This window comes from Phoxinus phoxinus (assembly GCF_949152265.1).
Source record: "Phoxinus phoxinus genome assembly, chromosome: 25".
Taxonomy (NCBI): domain Eukaryota; kingdom Metazoa; phylum Chordata; class Actinopteri; order Cypriniformes; family Leuciscidae; genus Phoxinus; species Phoxinus phoxinus.
The window spans coordinates 22,441,301-22,461,701 of NC_136900.1; the positions used below are offsets into that span (position 1 = coordinate 22,441,301).

Consider the following 20,401-nt stretch of genomic DNA (forward strand, 5'->3'; position numbering starts at 1 on the left):
TTGTATTGTTCTGGTTCATGGCATTAATATAAATATATATATTTCTATTAAAGATGAAAAAAGAGTTTAAAAAATTGTTAAAAAAAAGAAACTATTGGCGTCATTGTCACGTGGTTCAAATCGCTGCAGAATGTCCCAATCACCGCGTGATATTAGGGAATGCTTTTAAATAGAGGTTCCGTGGGTTAATTTCTATTTATATTTAAGTTTTGATTCCTTGGTACTTAAATTATGTAAATTAAAATACGTCTTAGTATGCAAATAAATACAATTAATACCAAAAAGTTTAAATCAGATCGTCGTTCAGGCGCCCTCTTGAGGAAGAGCTGCCGCCCACCAGTATTCACACAAGTCCCACCTCCTGCGACAGGATGAGCCAATAGGAGCCTCTCAACAGCTGCCTCTGATTGGACAGATAATGGAAGATTCGCAAGACGTACCAATCATAGCAAACAATGATCAAATTGAGGGCGGGACTTGAGGGAATACGGCGAGTGAGATCAGATGGTCGTGTTTTCCACATACTAGCACGGATGGAGCGGCAGCACAGCGAGGAAACTTTTTCCTGTGGGGCGGCGATCCCAACGGATGAAATCCGCTCTTTTCTCAGACTTTAGCGATGTGAACAAAGACAAAATTCAAGAGCTTTTCATTTATATTTAGCGAACAGAGCTTTATAGTAAGACTTAACACAGGACAAAAACCTGAACATTATAGTGTCCTTTAAATTATTGCTCAAACTTTGGTCAATGTAACATCGTCTCGGACAAAAAGTGGATAAATATTTTCTACATTTAGGCACAAAAAAAAAGGTAAGAAGATTTCGCATGCGGAACAATTTAATATTAATAAATGTAAATGAAAATATAGTAGCCTAGTTTGAGGTCTGTCCATCATGCGCATTCAGCATCACAACCTTAAATATTTAAAGTGCAACGTTACAGCTGAAGTCTTAAATATCTAAAGTTTTATCAGTTTTATTATGGCTTGTATTGTAAATTCGTTGTTATTTAACTAAAAACAGTATTTACACAGCACGTCTTTAGTATTCTGTATACAAAAGCATCGTATCAATTAACATCAACACAAATCGCGAGTTTACATTATGAGCTATTTAGTACTTTTAAGTCCTTTATATGTGGATTCAGTGGTTTGAACCAGTATACTTGCATATATGTGGTTATATTATTAATCTACTTTAGTTGTTTTCAGCTTTTTGCCACATAATTATGTTTGATTATTAATATTTGAAGTATCAGTCTGCTTCAGAAGAACATCAATATTTGTAAGACTTTTTAATCTTGTTTATTTGACAATATTATTTCTGGACCAAATCAGCCCATAATCTAGCTAATTAATAAACATGTAATATCCTTTAAATATTTGTAAAAATGAATTAGTATGTAAATTGAAAGTTTAATGGTTCATTCATCATTTGGTTATTTGTCTTTTATATTGATCGTAAAATACTCATTCAGTTTCTTTAGTGCACTTTTTATGTTTTCCTCAAGTATGCAAATGCATCACAGTGTGTAACTACTTTATTGAAAGTGGTAGGATGAGAGATTATTAATAAACCACTTAGTCACGTTGACACTTCATCCAGTACCCCGTAACTCAGTTTTTGGCTGGTCCTTCAAAGCTAGCCTGCTGATCACAAGCATGGCAAAAGAACAAAGGCGGTATTATATCCAGCTAAACGTGCCATCCAGATGTTCGTGATTCTGCCAGTCTCGACGTCCTAGCTGTGGGTGCGGAGGGTTTTTTTTGGGGGGGGGTCGATGGATATTCTCAAGTTTATTAAAGCACAGTCTCAGCTGAGACTCAACAAACTCTTGCTGGTTTGTAGTTAAATACCACAGTAGGTGGACTGTTATTGGCATGCATCTAACGTCCTTAGAGTAGGACTTTGTTTAAAACCTGGCAAGGTTTATTCCCTTGGAAAGCTTTGTTTTCCTGTTACCTTCCATGAAAGCACCTCATTGTTTTTACTCTTACAGGCTAAATGTGCCAAACTTGCATGAAGGAATCAAGCATAGCGAAGTATATTCTAGGACACCCAAGGGATTTAGGAGCAAGATTTTAGAGATTTCACTGTGAATTCACTCACTTTCTTCCAAACCTTCAGGTTATTGTTTTACTGGGGTGGGGGAAAAAGGTTTGTTTTTCTTCCTCCGTCGTCCCAGATGGGAGATTCGGTGAGGACACAGTTCTCCTCTGTGTTTGGCAGATGGGAGGTCTTTCAAGGTTCAGTTTGATTGTGTGGTTTCTCTACTTTGCATTTGTTTGGCACCTTCATTTTCCCTCAGGAAGCAACAAGATTCAAAACACGAGGTTTAAATATCCATCCGTACTCTGTTGTAGCTCAGAGTATACCAGGGGAAAAAAAACTATACCTTTAGTATCAAAACGTGGTTAAAAATAACATTTCTTAGCCATATAACGTGTGTAAGATGAACATAACTTCATGTGTTGGATTAGAGAGAGCGAGAGGGAACCAGAAACGTCTTATCTCCTTCAGTGGCCAGCTGTGTGGAATGTGTAACCTCACTCTTATCAGTTTCCATGGTGTCAAATCAAGGCCCAAGTCTTCGGATAACCACCTGCATGCCTTCAATCCTCCACAATGGCTTAGTCACTTGCTAATCTTTTTAGTAACTGTACAGTATTAGACGCTTAAAGGGATAGTTCACCCATAAATAGAAAACTCTGTCATTATTTACTCGCCTCATGTCATTCCAACCCTGTGTGCCTTTCATTCGTCTCTGGTACATAATGGAAGATATTTTGAAGAATTATTCCGCTGTTTATGTACATATTATGAAAGTCAATTGGACTCAAAAACCTCCAAGCTTCAATAATGGCTCAAAGGTAGAATGAAGGTAATCCAAGGGACTCGAGATATTCTAAATAGTTTGAAGCTACATGTTCACTTTATATGAAGAACAGATCAAAATGTACGGCTTAAATCACTCGCACATCAAATCAAAACATTGATCGACCTCAGACCTAAATGTCTTCTTTGGTCACGTATGCCGAGGTTTGACCTTCAATTTTGATCTGTTCAATCATATTAAGTGATTGTGTGACTTCATTTAGAGTATCAAGTCTGGATTGATTTCATGCTACTTTTATGTCCTTTTGGACCTTTGAAAGTATCTATCTATCTATCTATCTATCTATCTATCTATCTATCTATCTATCTATCTATCTATCTCTTTCCCATGTCATCCATCCATCCATTCCTTTCTCGTGCCATCCATTTTTCCATCCATTCAGCCATTCCTTTTCTAATGCCATTCATCCTTCTCTTTCTCCATCCATTGATTCATCCCTTTCTCATTCCATCCATCCATCCATCCCTCTCTCATGCCATCCATTCAGCCATTCCTTTCTCATGCCATTCATCCTTCTCTTTCTCGATCCATCCATATCTTTCTAATGCCATCCATCTTTCTCCATCCATCCATTCATCCATCTTTCTCATGCCATCCATCCATTCCTTTCTCATGCCATTCATCCTTCTCTTTCTCCATCCATCCATCCATCCCTCTCTCATGCCATCCATCCCTCTCTCATGCCATCCATCCGTCCATCCATCCCTCTCTCATGCCATCCATCCATCCATTCCTTTCTAATGCCATTCTTCTCTTCTCCATCAATCCATCCATTCATCCATATCTTTCTCATGCCATCCATCTTTCTCCATCCATCCATCCATTCATCCATCTTTCTCATGCCATCCATCCTTCTCTTTCTCCATCCACCCATCCATCCCTTTTTCATGCCATCCATCTCTTTCTCCATCCAGCCATCCATCCCTTTCTCATGCCATTCATCCTTCTCTTTCTCCATCCATCCATCATCCCTCTCTCATGCCATCCATCCATCCATCCCTCTCTCATGCCATCCATCCGTCCATCCATCCCTCTCTCATGCCATCCATCCATCCATTCCTTTCTAATGCCATTCTTCTCTTCTCCATCAATCTATCCATCCATTCATCCATATCTTTCTCATGCCATCCATCTTTCTCCATCCATCCATTCATCCATCTTTCTCATGCCATCCATCCTTCTCTTTCTCCATCCACCCATCCATCCCTTTTTCATGCCATCCATCTCTTTCTCCATCCACCCATCCATCCCTTTTTCATGCCATCCATCTCTTTCTCCATCCACCCATCCATCCCTTTTTCATGCCATCCATCTCTTTCTCCATCCACCCATCCATCCCTTTTTCATGCCATCCATCTCTTTCTCCATCCAGCCATCCATCCCTTTTTCATGCCATCCATCTCTTTCTTCATCCACCCATCCATCCCTTTTTCATGCCATCCATCTCTTTCTCCATCCACCCATCCATCCCTTTTTCATGCCATCCATCCTTCTCTTTCTCCATCCAGCCATCCCTGTCGATATTTCTCAGAGTGTTTTCACTCTTGGAACGGTTTCAGCCGAGGCCTGCAACTAATTATGGGAGAGTGGAGAAATTGCTAGTAATTACATGTAGCATGGCAGCTAATGCAAGTACAAGCAGAATAAAAGGTTAATCCAAAATAGCTCAGCAATAGCGACACACTTTCATTCCTCAAGAATGTATCTCATTCTCTTTTGGTTTTGAATAGACACTAATGCAGAAGCTTGAATCTTTTATCATTTGTTTTTAATTTGATCCTTTCCTCAGACTTTAAGGTTTAGCTCAATTGATTCTTAACAACCAAAAGTAAGGTTTCATAACACATGTGTAAAGTTAGCTTCCCATATGAAGGAATATTTGGAGGGTATATTTCTATATTAGCCTTTATGCAGTTGAAGAAGAAAATGTGAGCTCTCGTACAAAATATCTACTCCTAAATTTAACTTTGGAATTCAAGTCTCTGTTGAAATCACTAACACAAATGAGCTATAATAATAAGTTTTGTTTTTCTTAGCAAGCACCTCAAATTATTCTCTACCTCATGGACAAAGCTGAAGAGAAAAATGCTTGCCAAATGCTTTTAATAAGCAGGTTGAAATGAAGTGTGTTGTTTATATTTACACACAAAATTGGACAAGGATTATAGTTAAATTGGCAGGAAAACATTGGGTATCTTACTTCAGTGATTCCCTAGGGAAAATGTGAATGCCTGAATCATATGAAAATGCCTGAAAGTATGAGCAATGGTAAGAGGATATTACTCAGTTGAGTTAATTTGAGATGTGCAGTTCAATAGTTATCCTTGGTCTGAAAGCAACTACAGTATAAATAGACATAAGTAGTTTATTAATGTGATATCCTGAGATGTTCACAATTTTTTGTCCTATTTAACACAGCATTGTATCAGTCAAACTCAGTATAGTCTTCATGATGAACTCAGAGTTGGATCCAGCACTGTAGTCACCAAATGGACAGTCGTTTACTCAAGTGCTTCATTATGACATTCACAAATGGTGCTTGATTGACTTCTGCAGGGCTCGTTTTAGACCGACTAAGTGATCACTTGTGCTCGGCATGATGTGCAGATGTTTGAATGGAGTGCTTGTAGTGAGGCGGCAATCAGATTTAACACCGTCTCTTCCTGATTAAGATCGGTGACCTGAACAAAACAGTTCAAAATGCCCTGTGTAGCTCCAGTACTTCTCAATGTCCACACTTGACGTAGACATATGCTTGTGTTTTCATGACATCCCCTAGAATGTAGGGCAGAGAAATTTTATGTAAATTTTAGGGTTGGTGATATCACTAACCCGGGAGGAATAAAGTTAGAAAAGTGAAATTATATTCAACCACCCCTTTAATGCTTCATTGGGCGACTGTGGCTCTTTTAGCCTCTGTGTTTTTACTTTTTATTCTGCTCTTGTATTGTGAAAAATCCAACAAATAGGCTACTATGGTCTTGTGATCTCATTTATTGTTACTGAGGTGTCATTGTTATAGAGGTCAAATTTTAAATTACACACATTTTGATATCACATCTTGTGCTGACGACCACGGTTCCCTTGTGATTTTGGCTAATTTAGTCAAACATATATGCATGCAGCAGACGTGAAGTCATCCGTTAACTGGGCTTCCTTGCCTCAGTGATCGCTCCTGGAAAAATGTCAAAATACAGAGGGCTGCAGGCCACTTTTGCATTAGCAGCAAAATAACACAAAATGGCCCCCACAATGCATCTGACTATTGGCTGCAGGACTCCATCTGTTGTCGTGGACGCTAAAGGGTAGTAAAAAATGAAGGACAAAGTACTTATCTGCTCACCAAAGGGGAAAATGGAAGGAAAATTATATGCAGCATGCTACAAATGTCGCATCTTTGACATTTGTTGAGTATCTCACTCCTGAATAGAGATGAAGAAATGGCAAATGCTGTATGACAATTCCAAGTGGGGAAGTTTTGTATAAATTTATGGCCCAATTTAAAATGTGATTTGAATGTCCTCGCATTTGGCAGCCTGGATTCTGAACTATTCCAAGCCCTGTATAAATCAAAAATTAGAAATTTGGCAAGAAACCCAATGGCTCCAGTTGTAATAAACCATATTTTTTCCATTTTGGCTCCGACAGAAGAGCTCATGGGGGTTCCACCGCACCATATGTCTCTTCACTAAACCAGAGACATTCAATGTACTGCCTCTTTTACTTGAGAAGGCACTTTTTTGTTGGGTAGTGCATGTATTTGTACATATATAATATTGGCTTGATTATTTTAATGCAAAGTAACACAAGATTATTATATCTTGTATGTAAATGATTGGGTTACTGTAGCAGAAATGGCTGAGCATGGCGATAGCATGGTTATAGGTTTGATTCCTAGGAAACACGTATATGAAATGTTTAATAATACTGATGATAAAATCTTTAAGCTGCTTTGGATAAAAGCATTTTTGTTTTAATATCAAGCTAAATTAGCTATTTTTAAGATGAATTATGAAAAATAAGTTATCCAAACCTTTCAAAAAAAATGTCTGTCATTGTCAGATTTGGTCATAGTCAAAGAAAGACAATAGAGATTCAGAGAAACAAACAGTTTAATAGATAACGCGTAGGAGAAACTCTGGAGATGCATAACAAAACAATGTTCAATATAGAAGTGACTGAACACAGAATAAAGATAACTAAGGGCTTAAATACTCAAAGAAACAAGGTTCCTGTTGGGAACAACAGGAACAGAACTAATCCAAAACACAATGGCCCCATTTATCAATTTAAATGTGCAGAAATCAACTTACGACAAGGTTCACGTGTGATTCATGAAACATTCGTATGCTGCCATTGTACGAATGATCGTACGGTAATGAATGCCATATCAGCGTATGAAGCCTCACGACATGGAGAAACATAACCCGGCCAAGAAGAGGAAGTAATCTCATGAAAAAGAAATGTATCTTACTCCAAAAACACCTGTTAACCTCGTAATTGCAATTTTAATTGCATTAACAATATTTTAATCATTCTTTTTTTAAATTCTCTTTCTTGCCATGAATATAGCCATGGTTTCTGGCATGGCGTAAAACTATAAACAAACAAACAATTTAGACTTTTCAATTGCAAAGAATCTTCAAGTGAAGACTTAAGTTTGTGTGCAAAAAATAATTTTGTGTGCTTGGAGATTTTATTAGTGCAGGACGGGTGTAGTATTTCATTCAGAGAGGAGCTCTGTCTTGAAACTGTGGTTTTTGGCGACTGCACTGCTTTACTTTTCCAGCACAGTGCCCCATAGAGTCTGTAAATCGTCCCTGTCCCGCCTCTGGAGCCAAACTCAAAGCTCTATAAACAGAGTGAATAAAAAAAAAAAACAGATTTGTATTGATTTTAGAACTTCTTCAAAGAAATAGGGAGAGCTAAGACTAATAATTGTTTGAAAGTAGACTGTGTAATCTTGTCATTTTGGCCGTTAACAAAAAAATTGCTTTGAATGTTAATAAGGGGAGTTAAAAAACAAAGCAGCAGCTTTTCAAACAAATGGACTAAATGCAAAAAAAAGTATTTCTGCTCCTAGTGGCACCAAATGAAACATAGCTGGTGAATTTTATCAGATTTTTATATTTTTCCAATTCTAATAGCCTACATAAAACTGCCGCTGTCAATTTAACATTAATTTGATGTTACTTTTTAAAATAAATATTTAATCACAAGCTACTGTTTCTGTAAGTGACCTTGGGTTATAGGAAGTAGTGGAGTAGTATTTCTTTATAGTGGTTCTGTAGTTGTGGCGAGATGAAGTCCTTTAGACTGGATAAAAGATGAAAGTGGACTGAACAGAGGGCAGTGGAAGCGTTTGTGAAACACGAGAGGGAAAGCCTTAATTTGTGTTTAAAAACGGTATTTGTTCCTGTCATCGGGCTGAATCGATTCCTCTCTTTATATCATCTCTCCAGATTTGACACCAAGAAATAACAAAGTAAGTAGGCTAATGACATGACAGAGAAATCAACCTACAAACATACACTTTAGAGAACAATTAAAAAACTCCCAAACGGGTGAACTCTGTCTAGCTGCTCCATGTCTATTGTAGTGTAGTTAGCGAAATATCAAACCGAACTCTCCAACTCACCGTCTCCAAATACTGACAACCCTCGAGTTCGAGAGGGGGTTTGACACATCTTATAGTCTGCGTCCCAGAACCCCTTCTCAAACCACTGTATTTGGGTCAAACCGTTCTTGTCTGTCAGTCATATAATGCAGGTACTGTATATAGGCACTGTCTCCAAAAAGCATGCAGAGATGTCTCTAATAGCATGCAGAGAAAAGTCCCGTAAGTCATAAGTGCACATTGATGGCCTAATACACAAAACAAGCGGTTTGTGTGATAACACTAACAGTATTAATATAGTTTTTATCTCTTTTACACAACCACGTCCATCTGATCTGTTTACTTAGTCTGCGCAAGCGCCAGAAGTGATCTCCCGGATGAGTTCGCGCGAGCTTATGTAAATGTATTTTTTTACATCGGTTTAAACATCCCGGATAAGTGCAAACTACCATTTCTATTAGCCGTCCTACCTACAATCTCTGTTCTGTGCATAGGTTCTGGTGTAAACAATGAGGGACGTACACGCGCGAGAGACCACTTTCGGCGCTCTCCGGCGCTTGCGCAGACTAAGTAAACAGATCAGATGGACGTGGTTGTATAAAAGAGATAAAAACTATATAAATACTGTTCGTTTTATCACACAAACCACTTGTTTCGTGTCTTAGGCCATCAATGTGCACTTACGATGGGGAATTGTTTAATTTGGACTTTTCTCTGCATGCTATTTGAGACAGTGCCTATAGACCTGCATTATATGACTGACAGACAAGAACGGTTTGACCTAAAAATATAAAAATTGAAACTACTGCTGAGACAAAGACACCTACATCTTGGATGCACTTCAGGTAAGCTAAAACATACCAAAATTTTATTTCAAAGTGAACTATCCCTTTAAGCTATTTTGATTATTGCATTCTTGTGTGCATTTTTGGGGTTTTGTAAATCTTCTGTGATTTCAATCCTCTGCTCCTCTTCCCTTGCCTGCACTGAGATTGTTTTGGGTCTCAATTTATTTTTCATTTGGAGACAAAATTGGGCTAATATATTGCACTATACTGTATATTCTAGTTGTGTTATCGGTGTGTCCTCTCAACTTACTCTTTTGATTCCACTCGTCTTATGCCTTTCTGATTTGCGAAGCTTGATTTATGTTGAACGACTTTAAATATTCCTCTAACTGTTTGCCTTGTCTTATTAACAGCACTGCTTCAATAAATCTGCAAATGGATCTTACACCCAGTCCCAGATGTGTAACTTTTTCTTTGCTAAGAAAATAAACTGAATTTTCTCTGCAAACCTGAAGATCTGCTCAGGCGTGCATGTTTGCCAATCCATCGTCCTAAAATTGTACCTGTTCGCAGAAGTGGGAGGAACATAATGTCAGGTCCAGCTGGTCTCACTGTATCCAGCGGGACGTCCACATTGCGGCCAACTGTTTTTCATGTTATCCTCCTCCTCCTCCTTTTCGCACCCTCGGCACACCTCCACAAAAAGTGCGGATTCATGGCCAATTCATTTCTTGGAAAATATGCTATTTTTGGAACGTGTGAGTTGTTGTTGTTTCAAAAAGAATGAATCATTTTGTAGACAGAAGTCTCTTGGTTTAAAAACAACAAAAAAAGAGCTGATGAAAACTAGTCCAAAATCTGAGGAAGGAAATGTGTCCATCTGGAAGCACAGAGGTCTCCTGCTAACAGCACAGTCGTTTCCTTTTACAAAGGTTTCCTGATTAGGAAAGGCTCTCTTTATAAAACTCGTCTTTGTTCCTAGCCAGATGCTTTTCAGATTTGTAAAGTTAGTGGATATTATATATTTTAGTAAACAAAAAAGGTTAAGTTTTTTAAATAGCTTTCTAACCACAAATGCCACTTTGATACTTCATTAAAAGTAAACATTCAGTTGAGAAGAACAGAGAGTTCTGAACTCTTGTTGGGAATCAATCGTAAAATAAAATAAAGCAGCAAAAGAATAGCGTTAAAGTGGTAGTTCACCCAAGTTTTGTCATCATTTACTTACCCTTATGTTTTTCCAAACCCATTTGACTTTCTTTTGCTGTTAAGTTAAGAAATGACACTATATAAGTATATGTCTTGTGTTTTTCAAGTACACTGATGCCTTACAAAAGATGTGTGTGATGAACAGACTTGCTAATTTAAAGGGTAACTAAACCCCTGGTCAGAGCCTGACTCGGCTGGTTAGCTGGTACCCTCTTACGTCACAGGGCCCCACAACTTCCAATAGGAAAATTCAACTGCAGTAGCCATCGTTCAACCTGAAGAGGGCAGCACTCAGACTTTTTTACACCATATATTGCAGAATTAAATCACTTTATACCCAAATATCAAAAAAATTACTTGCATCAATGAACAGCATTAATAAAGCCCCAGTCTTGCAGATCATTAACTAAAAAAAAGTTGTTTTAGGGTTTAGTTACCCTTTAAATACCAGTCAACATGGTGTCTTTGACTTTAAGAGGCCATATTGTGCCTTTTAACAAAGTCTTGATTTTGTTTTTGGGGTCTACTAGAATAGGTTTTCATGCTTGAATGAAAAAAAAACCCATAGTTTTTCACACATTTTACATTGTTGCAGCTCCTCTCTTCCCAGTCTGTCAGTAACGCTTTGTTTAGTTCTTGTCTCTATGAAGACCCTTCTTCCGAAAAGCACAATGCTCTCTGATTGGTCGGCTGGATCAGTGTGTTGTGATTGGTCAAGTGTTTCGAGTGTGTTTGGGAAATGTCACCCCCCTAACCATAACCACAAGTTTCAACACACTACTAACGCAACTCAACCAAGCCTCACCTCTATTTGTGTGTATGCCTTGGGCGGGAATAATTTATGAGAAATATTGTGATGATTCGTTCCCAGAAGAAAACTCAAGATTACAATGGAGGCGTTTCAGGGAGTTCAGAAACAGTGCGCACTGATATAGAAAATAACTCCCTTTCGAGTGACTTTGTGCTTTGTAACTTTTCAGATATGTTTGCAGACAACAACATTACGCACTAATAAGAGTTGAAAATGTAAAAAAAGCATAATAGGTCCTGTTTAAAAATGAATAAATTTAATCTTCACAAAGCCAGAACCATTCACTGCAATCCCAATTTTAGAAAGTTCTGCTCTGATATAAAGTCCCTTTTTACTTTCTTTAAGAAAATATCAAAACCTTTGAACTCAAAGTCTTCGAAAAACATACCACATCCTTGAGGTCTGTTGTTAGGAACCTTTCATTCTTCATGACAAAATGTTATATTGTGTAGATTTGTGTAATAAACTTGTTAATATCTGTATACTTTCATTTGCAAAAAAGCCTGTAGACTAAACACGTAATATGCATGTGGATGACATCGTTTCACGGATTTACATTTTTGTAGTTTACACAGAGATGATAAGGGTGTCGTTTTCAAAAACTTGTACTTTGAAACCCGTTTTCAAAAGTTTGCGTTTTCAGGCCACCAAAACGCATAAAAAGTATTCAGTTTTTAGTTGAAAATGGTGTCGTGTAAACGGCCCCTAAGGCAGTGAGATATGTACATATCTTACCAGGTGTTTCCTAACCCTTGTTGTACATTTGCAGAGTTGCGTGAGGGCCTGACAGCTGTAGCGCTGGACCCTTGGAGCAGAACGGAATGACGTCACAGACCAGCCGCCCCAGACCCTGCAGAGTTTGACCCGGGATGGAGCTGAAGGTGTGGGTCGATGGAGTTCAGCGCGTGGTCTGTGGGGTCACAGAGACCACAACCTGCCAGGAAGTGGTCATCGCTTTGGCTCAAGCCATTGGTAAGGAGCCTCAATTGCTCCTTCAATATAGTCTTTAATTTTGTAAGAAGTTGTATGGAACATTCAAATCATCACCTTTAAGGTCCTTGCACACTGAGTCCGAAATTTTCATTTGCATTTTTTTTCGTATTCGTCATTCGGTGGCTCTGAATTATCAAAATACCATTCAAATGCTTGCTAAGAATGCAAAAAACGCAAATTTTTTTTATTATATCACGGACGAAAGTTTCGGAGGCAGTGTGTAAGCATGATTACTCGTGACGTTAACTTTTCGGACGTGAATTTCGGACTTAGTGTGCAAGGGCTCTTACATATATAGCGCTTTTTTTTTTACAGATTGTTTCAAAGCAGCTTTTACAGTGATAAACAGGAAAATAATGATGCAAACATTATTCAAATCTAATCTCTCTAAAAAAAAAAAAAAGACAAAAAACTTTCATTTATTCACCCTCATTGTCGTTCCAAACTTGTATGGCTTAACAAACTGGACATTATCAAACTTGAACACTTAGTTACATGAAACAAATAATAAAACTGATTTAACCTAATTGATATTCATGATTGGAAACATAAGCCTGGTTTCATGACAGATTTGCACAAAACATTTGCGATATTTTCTAAATGTCGATAAAAATTTGTCGATTGACTGAAATGACGGCATTTCCATTGATGATGTTATGCGATTCTTTTTCTTCTCGCGATAAGTCAATCCAAAAATCATGGCACCGCATATATTTTTTTTTAAAAAGCCATCATTTTCAATCGATGGAGACGTAGGCGTGTTATCCAAGTATTAATGGCAAGGAAAGCCCCTTATACTTGGGAGCGGCCACATATAAGTTGTTTCTGGGTGTTTCTCCCTCCTATCTGCTCCGAGGTCTTGATAAATTGTGGCATTTCTTTGTTGTTTAGAATCCAATATTCCCATAATTATTTTGTCTTAAATGAGTTTAATAAATAACTCAGTCTCGTCTTCTGCCCAAACACACCGCGTCGTCTTCAAAGAATGATCGACTTTTACGTACGCCAGGTGACTGTAAATGCGGAAAAACTGTTTCCATTGTAGTTTCGCGAAAATTTCTAATTGCTTGAAAAACCACCTAATGCGGACGTAAAAACTTTGCGATATATGGGAGTTTTTGCGAAATTGACGTGTTTCCACTGGGAGTATTTTCAATTTGCGCAATTTGAAGGGTAATGGAAATGCAGCTATACTTATAAGTAGCAGTATTTAACTCGTAAATATTTATTTTGCAATAAATAAGTACACTTGAAAGTCTGTGCACTTATGCTAAGCAGACGTCTACCTGACAGTAAAAAGCGGCCTTGCATCACTAAAGTGCAGGCTTAGTGCCAATTGGGACAAGCCTTCAAACGAATAGATCAATGAAATGAATCATCTGAAAAAACTGATTCACCAAAATGAATAAGGCTTCCCAACGTACAAGGAGTAGCACAATATGACATTAAAAGAGTGATAAAGGATTCTGTCATGCTATTGCTATCTGTTGAAAAAATAGGTCTTTACTGGAAAAGAGCTTTTACTACCAAAACAACTACTTCCCAACAGTGGAATGGGAGACTATATTGCTGACAGATGCCATAAATTCTCAGTGATGCTGAAACCATCTGGCATCCAGGTTGATTGAGTAATCATCATCCATTTTATAATTGAAAAGAAGATTAAGTATAGGAGCGTTTGTATTGGCTTGAGACTAGTTTAACAGCTTGTCTAAAGACATCAGGCATATTTTATGGAGTTTAAGGAGAGGCACAAATGCTGATCTCAGTTAATTACATCACCAGTGGGACCCAAAGCGATTTGTTTTTGAACCCCTAATTTAAACCTGTCTTGTCGACGTCACCGTTTGATTCTATTTTCAGCTGCACTCAGACTGGTATAATCTAAGGGCCCCCTCTTGTATTAGTGTGAAACGCGCTGGCGCAACCAAAGTGCCCGCTGACATGGAAAATCTGACTCATTCTACTGAAAGAAAAAACTCTCAAGAACACCTCGATCCTCTTTCACAGTTTTGGGAATAATGCCTATGTTTTTACAGAGGGTAAATATTAGTACAAAATATAATTTCTCATTATTTCAAACACAGTATATCTTCAAATAAAGTGCTCTAACCATATTAAGATAAATTATTTGGTTGTTTTGCCAAGTAGCAAATTATATGGTAGTGGAGCAGAGATGTGCAGAGAGTTCACGGTCTCAAATGTAAAAAAAGGGGAATCTATCACTATAATTATATATTTATACGTAATTCCGCGTCACCATTTTGTGTGTTCTTGACCTAACGGCCTACATTTCACATAATAGATCACACTTAGACTTAATTTAACCAACTAGGATAGTTTCATCAAATAGTAAATCAATATTCAACACATAAATAAGAGTAAATTAACACTAGTTAAAATAAAGGTTTTGCGAAGTGCTTTGTAGTCAATTTACATCCGATTATAAACCGACGCAATTTAATTGTAAAGAGACAAACCGCAGATCCAGATTGCTCCACAGATGCAAATTGTTCCTTTCTTGTCTTTTTCTTTTCGCTATTTCAATTAAATTTAATAAAATAACAGTAGTGGAGTGCAGCCTTGCGGAGAGCCTCAGGAAGAGGTTGCAACTTTTTGACTTCTCCTGGACGTTTCTGAATGGTTAGTGGATATATTTATGTAGCTGTGGAGTTACATTGATTCACCTCATCGACTTGCATGTGCCGTCATGTTTAACTTTTACACAAGGTGACACAGTACCCTGAGGTCTTTATAAGACAGCTGTTAAATGTTTTGGTCGTGCTCGTTTGTGCAGCCGAAGACAGAACAGTTTGTATGCTTTGCTTGAACTTTTGCCATTGCGTTAGAACTGGTTACACTGCTGTAGCTTGCAAAAATCATGGCGGCGCCGTGGGTGGAAATGTGCAGAACAAGGGGCTGTAATAGTATAATAAGATCCCCTTCCTACGTCAGAAGGGGAGCGAAATCTGATCTGCTTATTTTGTTTACATGCTTGCAGAGAAAAGAGTACCAAAACAAAGATACTGGGTTGTCCCTTTTCATGTTTACTGGGTTGGTAGATGCACAAGAAACCTGATTAGAGCACTTAAACACGTAAAAAGTCAGATTTTCATGATATGTCCCCTTTAAAAAAAACAAAAAACAACAACAGTGTCTATGTAGTTTTTAACCGATTTATGAATAAGACCAAGAAATTACTCCCCTTCGTATTGTCCAATAAAATTTGAGCTTGTTTTGTCCACATCACGATTGGTTGGTGTATTATACATGACAAATGGGCATCAATGAATTATATAATATTTGTAAATATGTAAAATGTGGATTTTTAAGTGAATCGACACAAGCCACGCAAACCCTGAGAGAGCCATATATGGTTGCACGGTTCTCGATCGCTCGACTGTGTGGTCACAGTTTTGGATATGCAACTACTGACATAAACTCCTTATAGCCTATCTTACTTTTACAGTGAGCAGATTAACTACAACAACAACAAATAAAGAGTGAATTGTGGTTAGCAAACAAGTGGTGTCAGAATGCCCATCCGTCAGTCAAGCCTGAATCAAGATGCAAATCTGTAGCAACAAAGTCTTAGTATGTCTGACAGCAGATAGATTAAAATAAAGAGGGATTTTCTGACTTTTGAGCTATACGTTACTGTTTTGTACAATAACAACACTGACACCACTAGATAGTAAAATAAGTAATTAGTCAGCGCAACAAATTACTGAGTGCAATTTTCATATCTATGGTTCCAATCTTAGTCTTACTCAGCAATGCAAACTTTATTCTTTTTTTATAGGTCGCACAGGTCGCTACACACTGATAGAAAAATGGAGGGACACCGAGCGGCATCTTGTTCCTCACGAGAGTCCGGTGGCCTCTCTGAACACGTGGGGGCAGTATGCCGGTGACGTGCAGTTTATCCTACACCGCACGGGCCCCTCTCTCAACGAGTACCCCCCAACTGAAGGTCTGACTCCTCGGGGCCCAGAGCGAGGCTTGCATCGGCAGAGCCTTCCACTGATGGCCAAGCTCCGAGCTCCAGGTGACCGTTCCCTCCGTCGGCGCGAGCCACGGCGCAAATCTTTGACCTTCACCGGCGTGCCCCGCAGTCTGAGGGACATCCTGAGTGGAGGCAGGCTCGGCGACAGTAGTGCCAAACAACGAGAGGTTTTAGTGAGAAGTGCCCACAATTCGCCGTCAATGTCCCCTCGCTTATCAGGCAACCGGATGGAGGATCTTACCCAACTGGTGAGGCTGCAAAGGGAGACTCTTTCCGTTCTAGACAGCAGGATGGATGCATACGAGGGAGAGCTTCGGATGTTGACTGAGAAAAGAGTTGGACTACAGGATGATGAACTGTATGTGAAGATGACAGAGGAGGCTTCAAGGTTGGAAAAGCAGGTGCGAAGGAACAAGGTTGAGATCGAGGAAGAGGAATTCTGGGCAACTGAGCTCCAGATTGAGCGGGAGAGCGAGAGGCAGCTGCAGGAACGAATCCAGGAGTTGAGCAGTCGGCTGCGCAGTTGTGAGGGGGATCTGGATCAGCGGCTGGTGTCTCTGCAGGGTGTACAGGCAGGGATAGAGGCTCAAAGGCAGCGTAAGGAAACCAGAGAGACCCAGCAGGCCAGTGAAGGGGAAGTGAAGGCTAGACTTCAGAGAGTGAAAGCAGAACTCAAGGCTCAGGCTCAACACACGGCCCAGCTTGAAAACAGCTCAAGAGCTGTGGACCGCTCACTGGCTGAGTCGTGCAAGAGAATGCAGGTACGTCAAGATTAACTCAAAAAATTGAGTAATGCATATGAAATTTTAAATATAGAATTGAAGAGCGCAATGGTAATCAATAGTCTTGTGCTTCTGATTTCTGCTATAAAGACAAGCATTGCTTTTCATTAGTGTACGTTGCATTCTGGCTTCAAGGAAGTCTACAATACCCGGATTAAACTATTATCCCCAGAAGTACGCAATTTTTGCTCATTGGCACTAAAGCTGGAATACACTACACAACTTTTGCCCACAGTTTTACATCAATTTGCAGTCTGGCTGAGTCAACGCTAGCTGCCGAATGTCAGATTTTGCCGATTTTTTAGCTCCAGACTATGAGTCCATCCAATCGGAGGATATCAAACATGTCTTGGGCAAACTTTAGAACACATTTCTTTTATTTTTCATGCATCTCCTAGCAATGAAGTGCATGTTTCTGTGTAAATTTGTTGTCTTGGGAATGACCCGAAAGTCTGGTAGTGTGTGAATCTCATCTCGTGTAGTGTATTAGAGTTAGTTATTAGTGTTATTAGTGTAGTTTTTCTCTGTAACCATTTACAAAGTGTATGATGCCTTGTATTGTAGCCTTAAAGGGTTAGTTCACTGAAAAATTTACATTCTGTCATAATTTACTCACCCTCATGTTGTTCAAACCCGTAAGACTTTCATTCATCTCCGGAATACAAATGAAGATATTTTTATGAAATTTCTGTCCCTCCATTGACAGCTAAGCAACTACCACTTTGATAGCTCAAAAAGTTAATAAAGAGTTTGTAAAACTAATCCTTATGAATTGAACTGCTTAGTCCAAATTTTCTGAAGAGAAACGATCGCTTTATATAATGAACAGGTTGAATTTAGGCTTTTATTCCCATATAAACATTCAAGAACTCACACACCAGTGGTAGTAAACGGAAGCTGTGAGAATCAATGAGGTTCATTCCTGTTATGCAGCACGTTTGAGCTTCTGCAAGTTGTTTGTTCTCGCACGTCAAGCTCGTTCAGTTGAGCTTCGGTTTATGTTCGCTGTTTATGTGAATAAAAGCCTAAAATTAATCTATTCATCTTATAAGTGATCATATCTCTGCAGAAAAGTTTGACTAAATAGCTCAACTCCTATATATTATTTCTACGATCTCTTTATGAACCTTTTAAAGAGTCAAAGCGTAGCTGTCAATGAAGGGACAGAAATCGGTTAGATTTCATAAAGAATATCTTCATTTGTGTTTCGAAGATGAACAAAATCCTTACAGGTTTGGAACGACATGAGGATGAGTAAATGATGACAATTTTCATTTTTGGGTAAAATAACCCTTTAAACGTGTTGACAATGATGTTAAATAGCATTATCTGAAGGCTCCACGAGAACGTGCTAACGACGCATTTACGATAACGAACGAGCCAGCCAAAAACAAATTTGCATCTACCAGCAGGGACTAACTGGACCAGGCTAACCAAGCATGTTGGCCAGTTGACCAGTCAAGTCAACCTTGACTTATTAGTGTCCCCCATCAGACTTCTCAAGTAATTAAACCAGGCCAGTTGACTGGCTTCAATAAATGGTCAACTAGACTAGCACCAACCTGACATTAACTAGCATTGAAATCCATGCTGGTCTTAGCTGCTCTTATCAGCAGGGTTCTGTCTAAAACTGTGATTGCTGTAAATGACGCATGCGTTTGGATTCTTGAGCTAATTTTGTGGAAGTACATTGGAGAATTGTTACTAGCCAGTTGTTATTGCATTGCTGCAGGCTGAATGCCAGATGCAACACTACACAAGCATTTCCTCAGTACCCTCTCCTCCCTCTTTCCACCAGGAGAGTCACTATGAGCTGGAGCAGCTGACTAAAGAGTTGAGGCAGGTAAACCTACAGCAGTTTATTCAACAAACAGGCACCAAAGTCACGGTTCTGCCCGTGGAGCCCGGCGATGAGGACTCTAGCAACACAAGAGATGATAAAGGTATCTGTTTTACTGACAACATATCCAAAGCCGCATATCAGAACCAAATAGTCTGTGGTTCAGAATTGCTCCATACAGAAGGGATACTGTTAGCTTTCAGCATGAATGACGACAAGACCTCAACCATAATGAGTAATGAGTGCATTTTACAAGTGTCATTAATAGCAAGACCACATCTGTTTTCAATTTAGTGCAGTGCCAAAACAGCAGGCCCTTGTAGTATCTGCTTTTTTAAAAAGCAAAAATAATAATGGGTTTTGTGGGTAGGACAGCTAAATGTTTTTTTTTCCCTGTAAACCATATAAGTCTGAGGGCGATTCAAAAGCACTGCTGAGAGTTGTGCCGTGACAGATTATAGTTGCAATGATTGACTCAACAGTCCTACCTCTGTCATTTACTCTGTCTAGTTCAAAAAAATCTGTTATTTCTTTTTAACTTTAATGACGTCAATCCTGGACGGGGGAAAAAAAACATTAGTTGCAACTTGCAAACTTTCTGTTTGTAGATGTCACTAAGTTCAAAGTGATTCCTTTTTGTTTTGTTTATATTGCTAATCCAAAGTGCCCCCTTGTGGTTGGAGTTGGTATTGTAAGTGTTATTTCTGCAGTCATGGCCAAACAGTTTATTACACCAATGATGCCCAATCCTGTTCCTGTAGAGTTACCTTTCTGCAAAGTTCAGCTCGAACACAACTGAACCAGCAAATTAAAATCTAAAATACAGTTGGATCTGAACTCTGCAGATAGGTAGATCTCCAGGAACAGGATTGGACACCATTGGTTTACACTATCCAAAGGCTTGGCTACATAGGAATGAAATATTATCCTGCATACTACTTTTTGCTATCTGATCAAATGAGTCACACTGGAAATGCATCAAGTGCATTGCATTGTGGGGTACTGTATTTAACTCAGTGTGCCCTGTTGTATTTGCATATTTCATGTAGCCAGAAAAGTGGCATACTATGCATTGTATATACACTGCATAAATAGTAGTATGATATTCATAAGCAACTGTTATTGTAATAAAGAAAAGATGTAAATATCTGTTTTTTCAGTTAGTCTTCTTCAAATTTCCCATTTGACCTTGATTATACTTAATATTCTTAAGATCCCTGTTAGTGAAATGAGATATTAGACAAAGTTATTTAATAATATGTAATTTAATTGTTTTCTTTCATTTCCCAGACTTCGCTGCATTAACTGGCTCTCTGAAACGGCCGGGTTTATCTTATCCTGTGGTTGGCAGCATCCGTGGACTACATAGTCCAATCTCCTCAGGTTTGAATCCTGAAGGCATCTACGTTTGAGCACCATAAATCACTTCAGGTTTTTAAAAACCTCTCCATATATGTT

The 20,401-nt window shown here is 38.8% G+C and overlaps 1 protein-coding gene across 1 annotated transcript; it reads left to right on the plus strand.

Moving 5' to 3' along the window:
* Positions 1-441: 441 nt before the first annotated feature.
* rassf8a (Ras association domain family member 8a) lies at positions 442-20,371 on the plus strand. Its single transcript, XM_079603133.1, has 5 exons — positions 442-812; positions 12,092-12,294; positions 16,118-17,082; positions 18,902-19,046; positions 20,234-20,371. Exons 2-5 carry the CDS (start codon positions 12,192-12,194, stop codon positions 20,353-20,355), a joined length of 1,335 nt encoding a protein of 444 aa, XP_079459259.1. The 5' UTR covers positions 442-812; positions 12,092-12,191; the 3' UTR covers positions 20,356-20,371.
* The last annotated feature ends 30 nt before the right edge of the window (positions 20,372-20,401 follow it).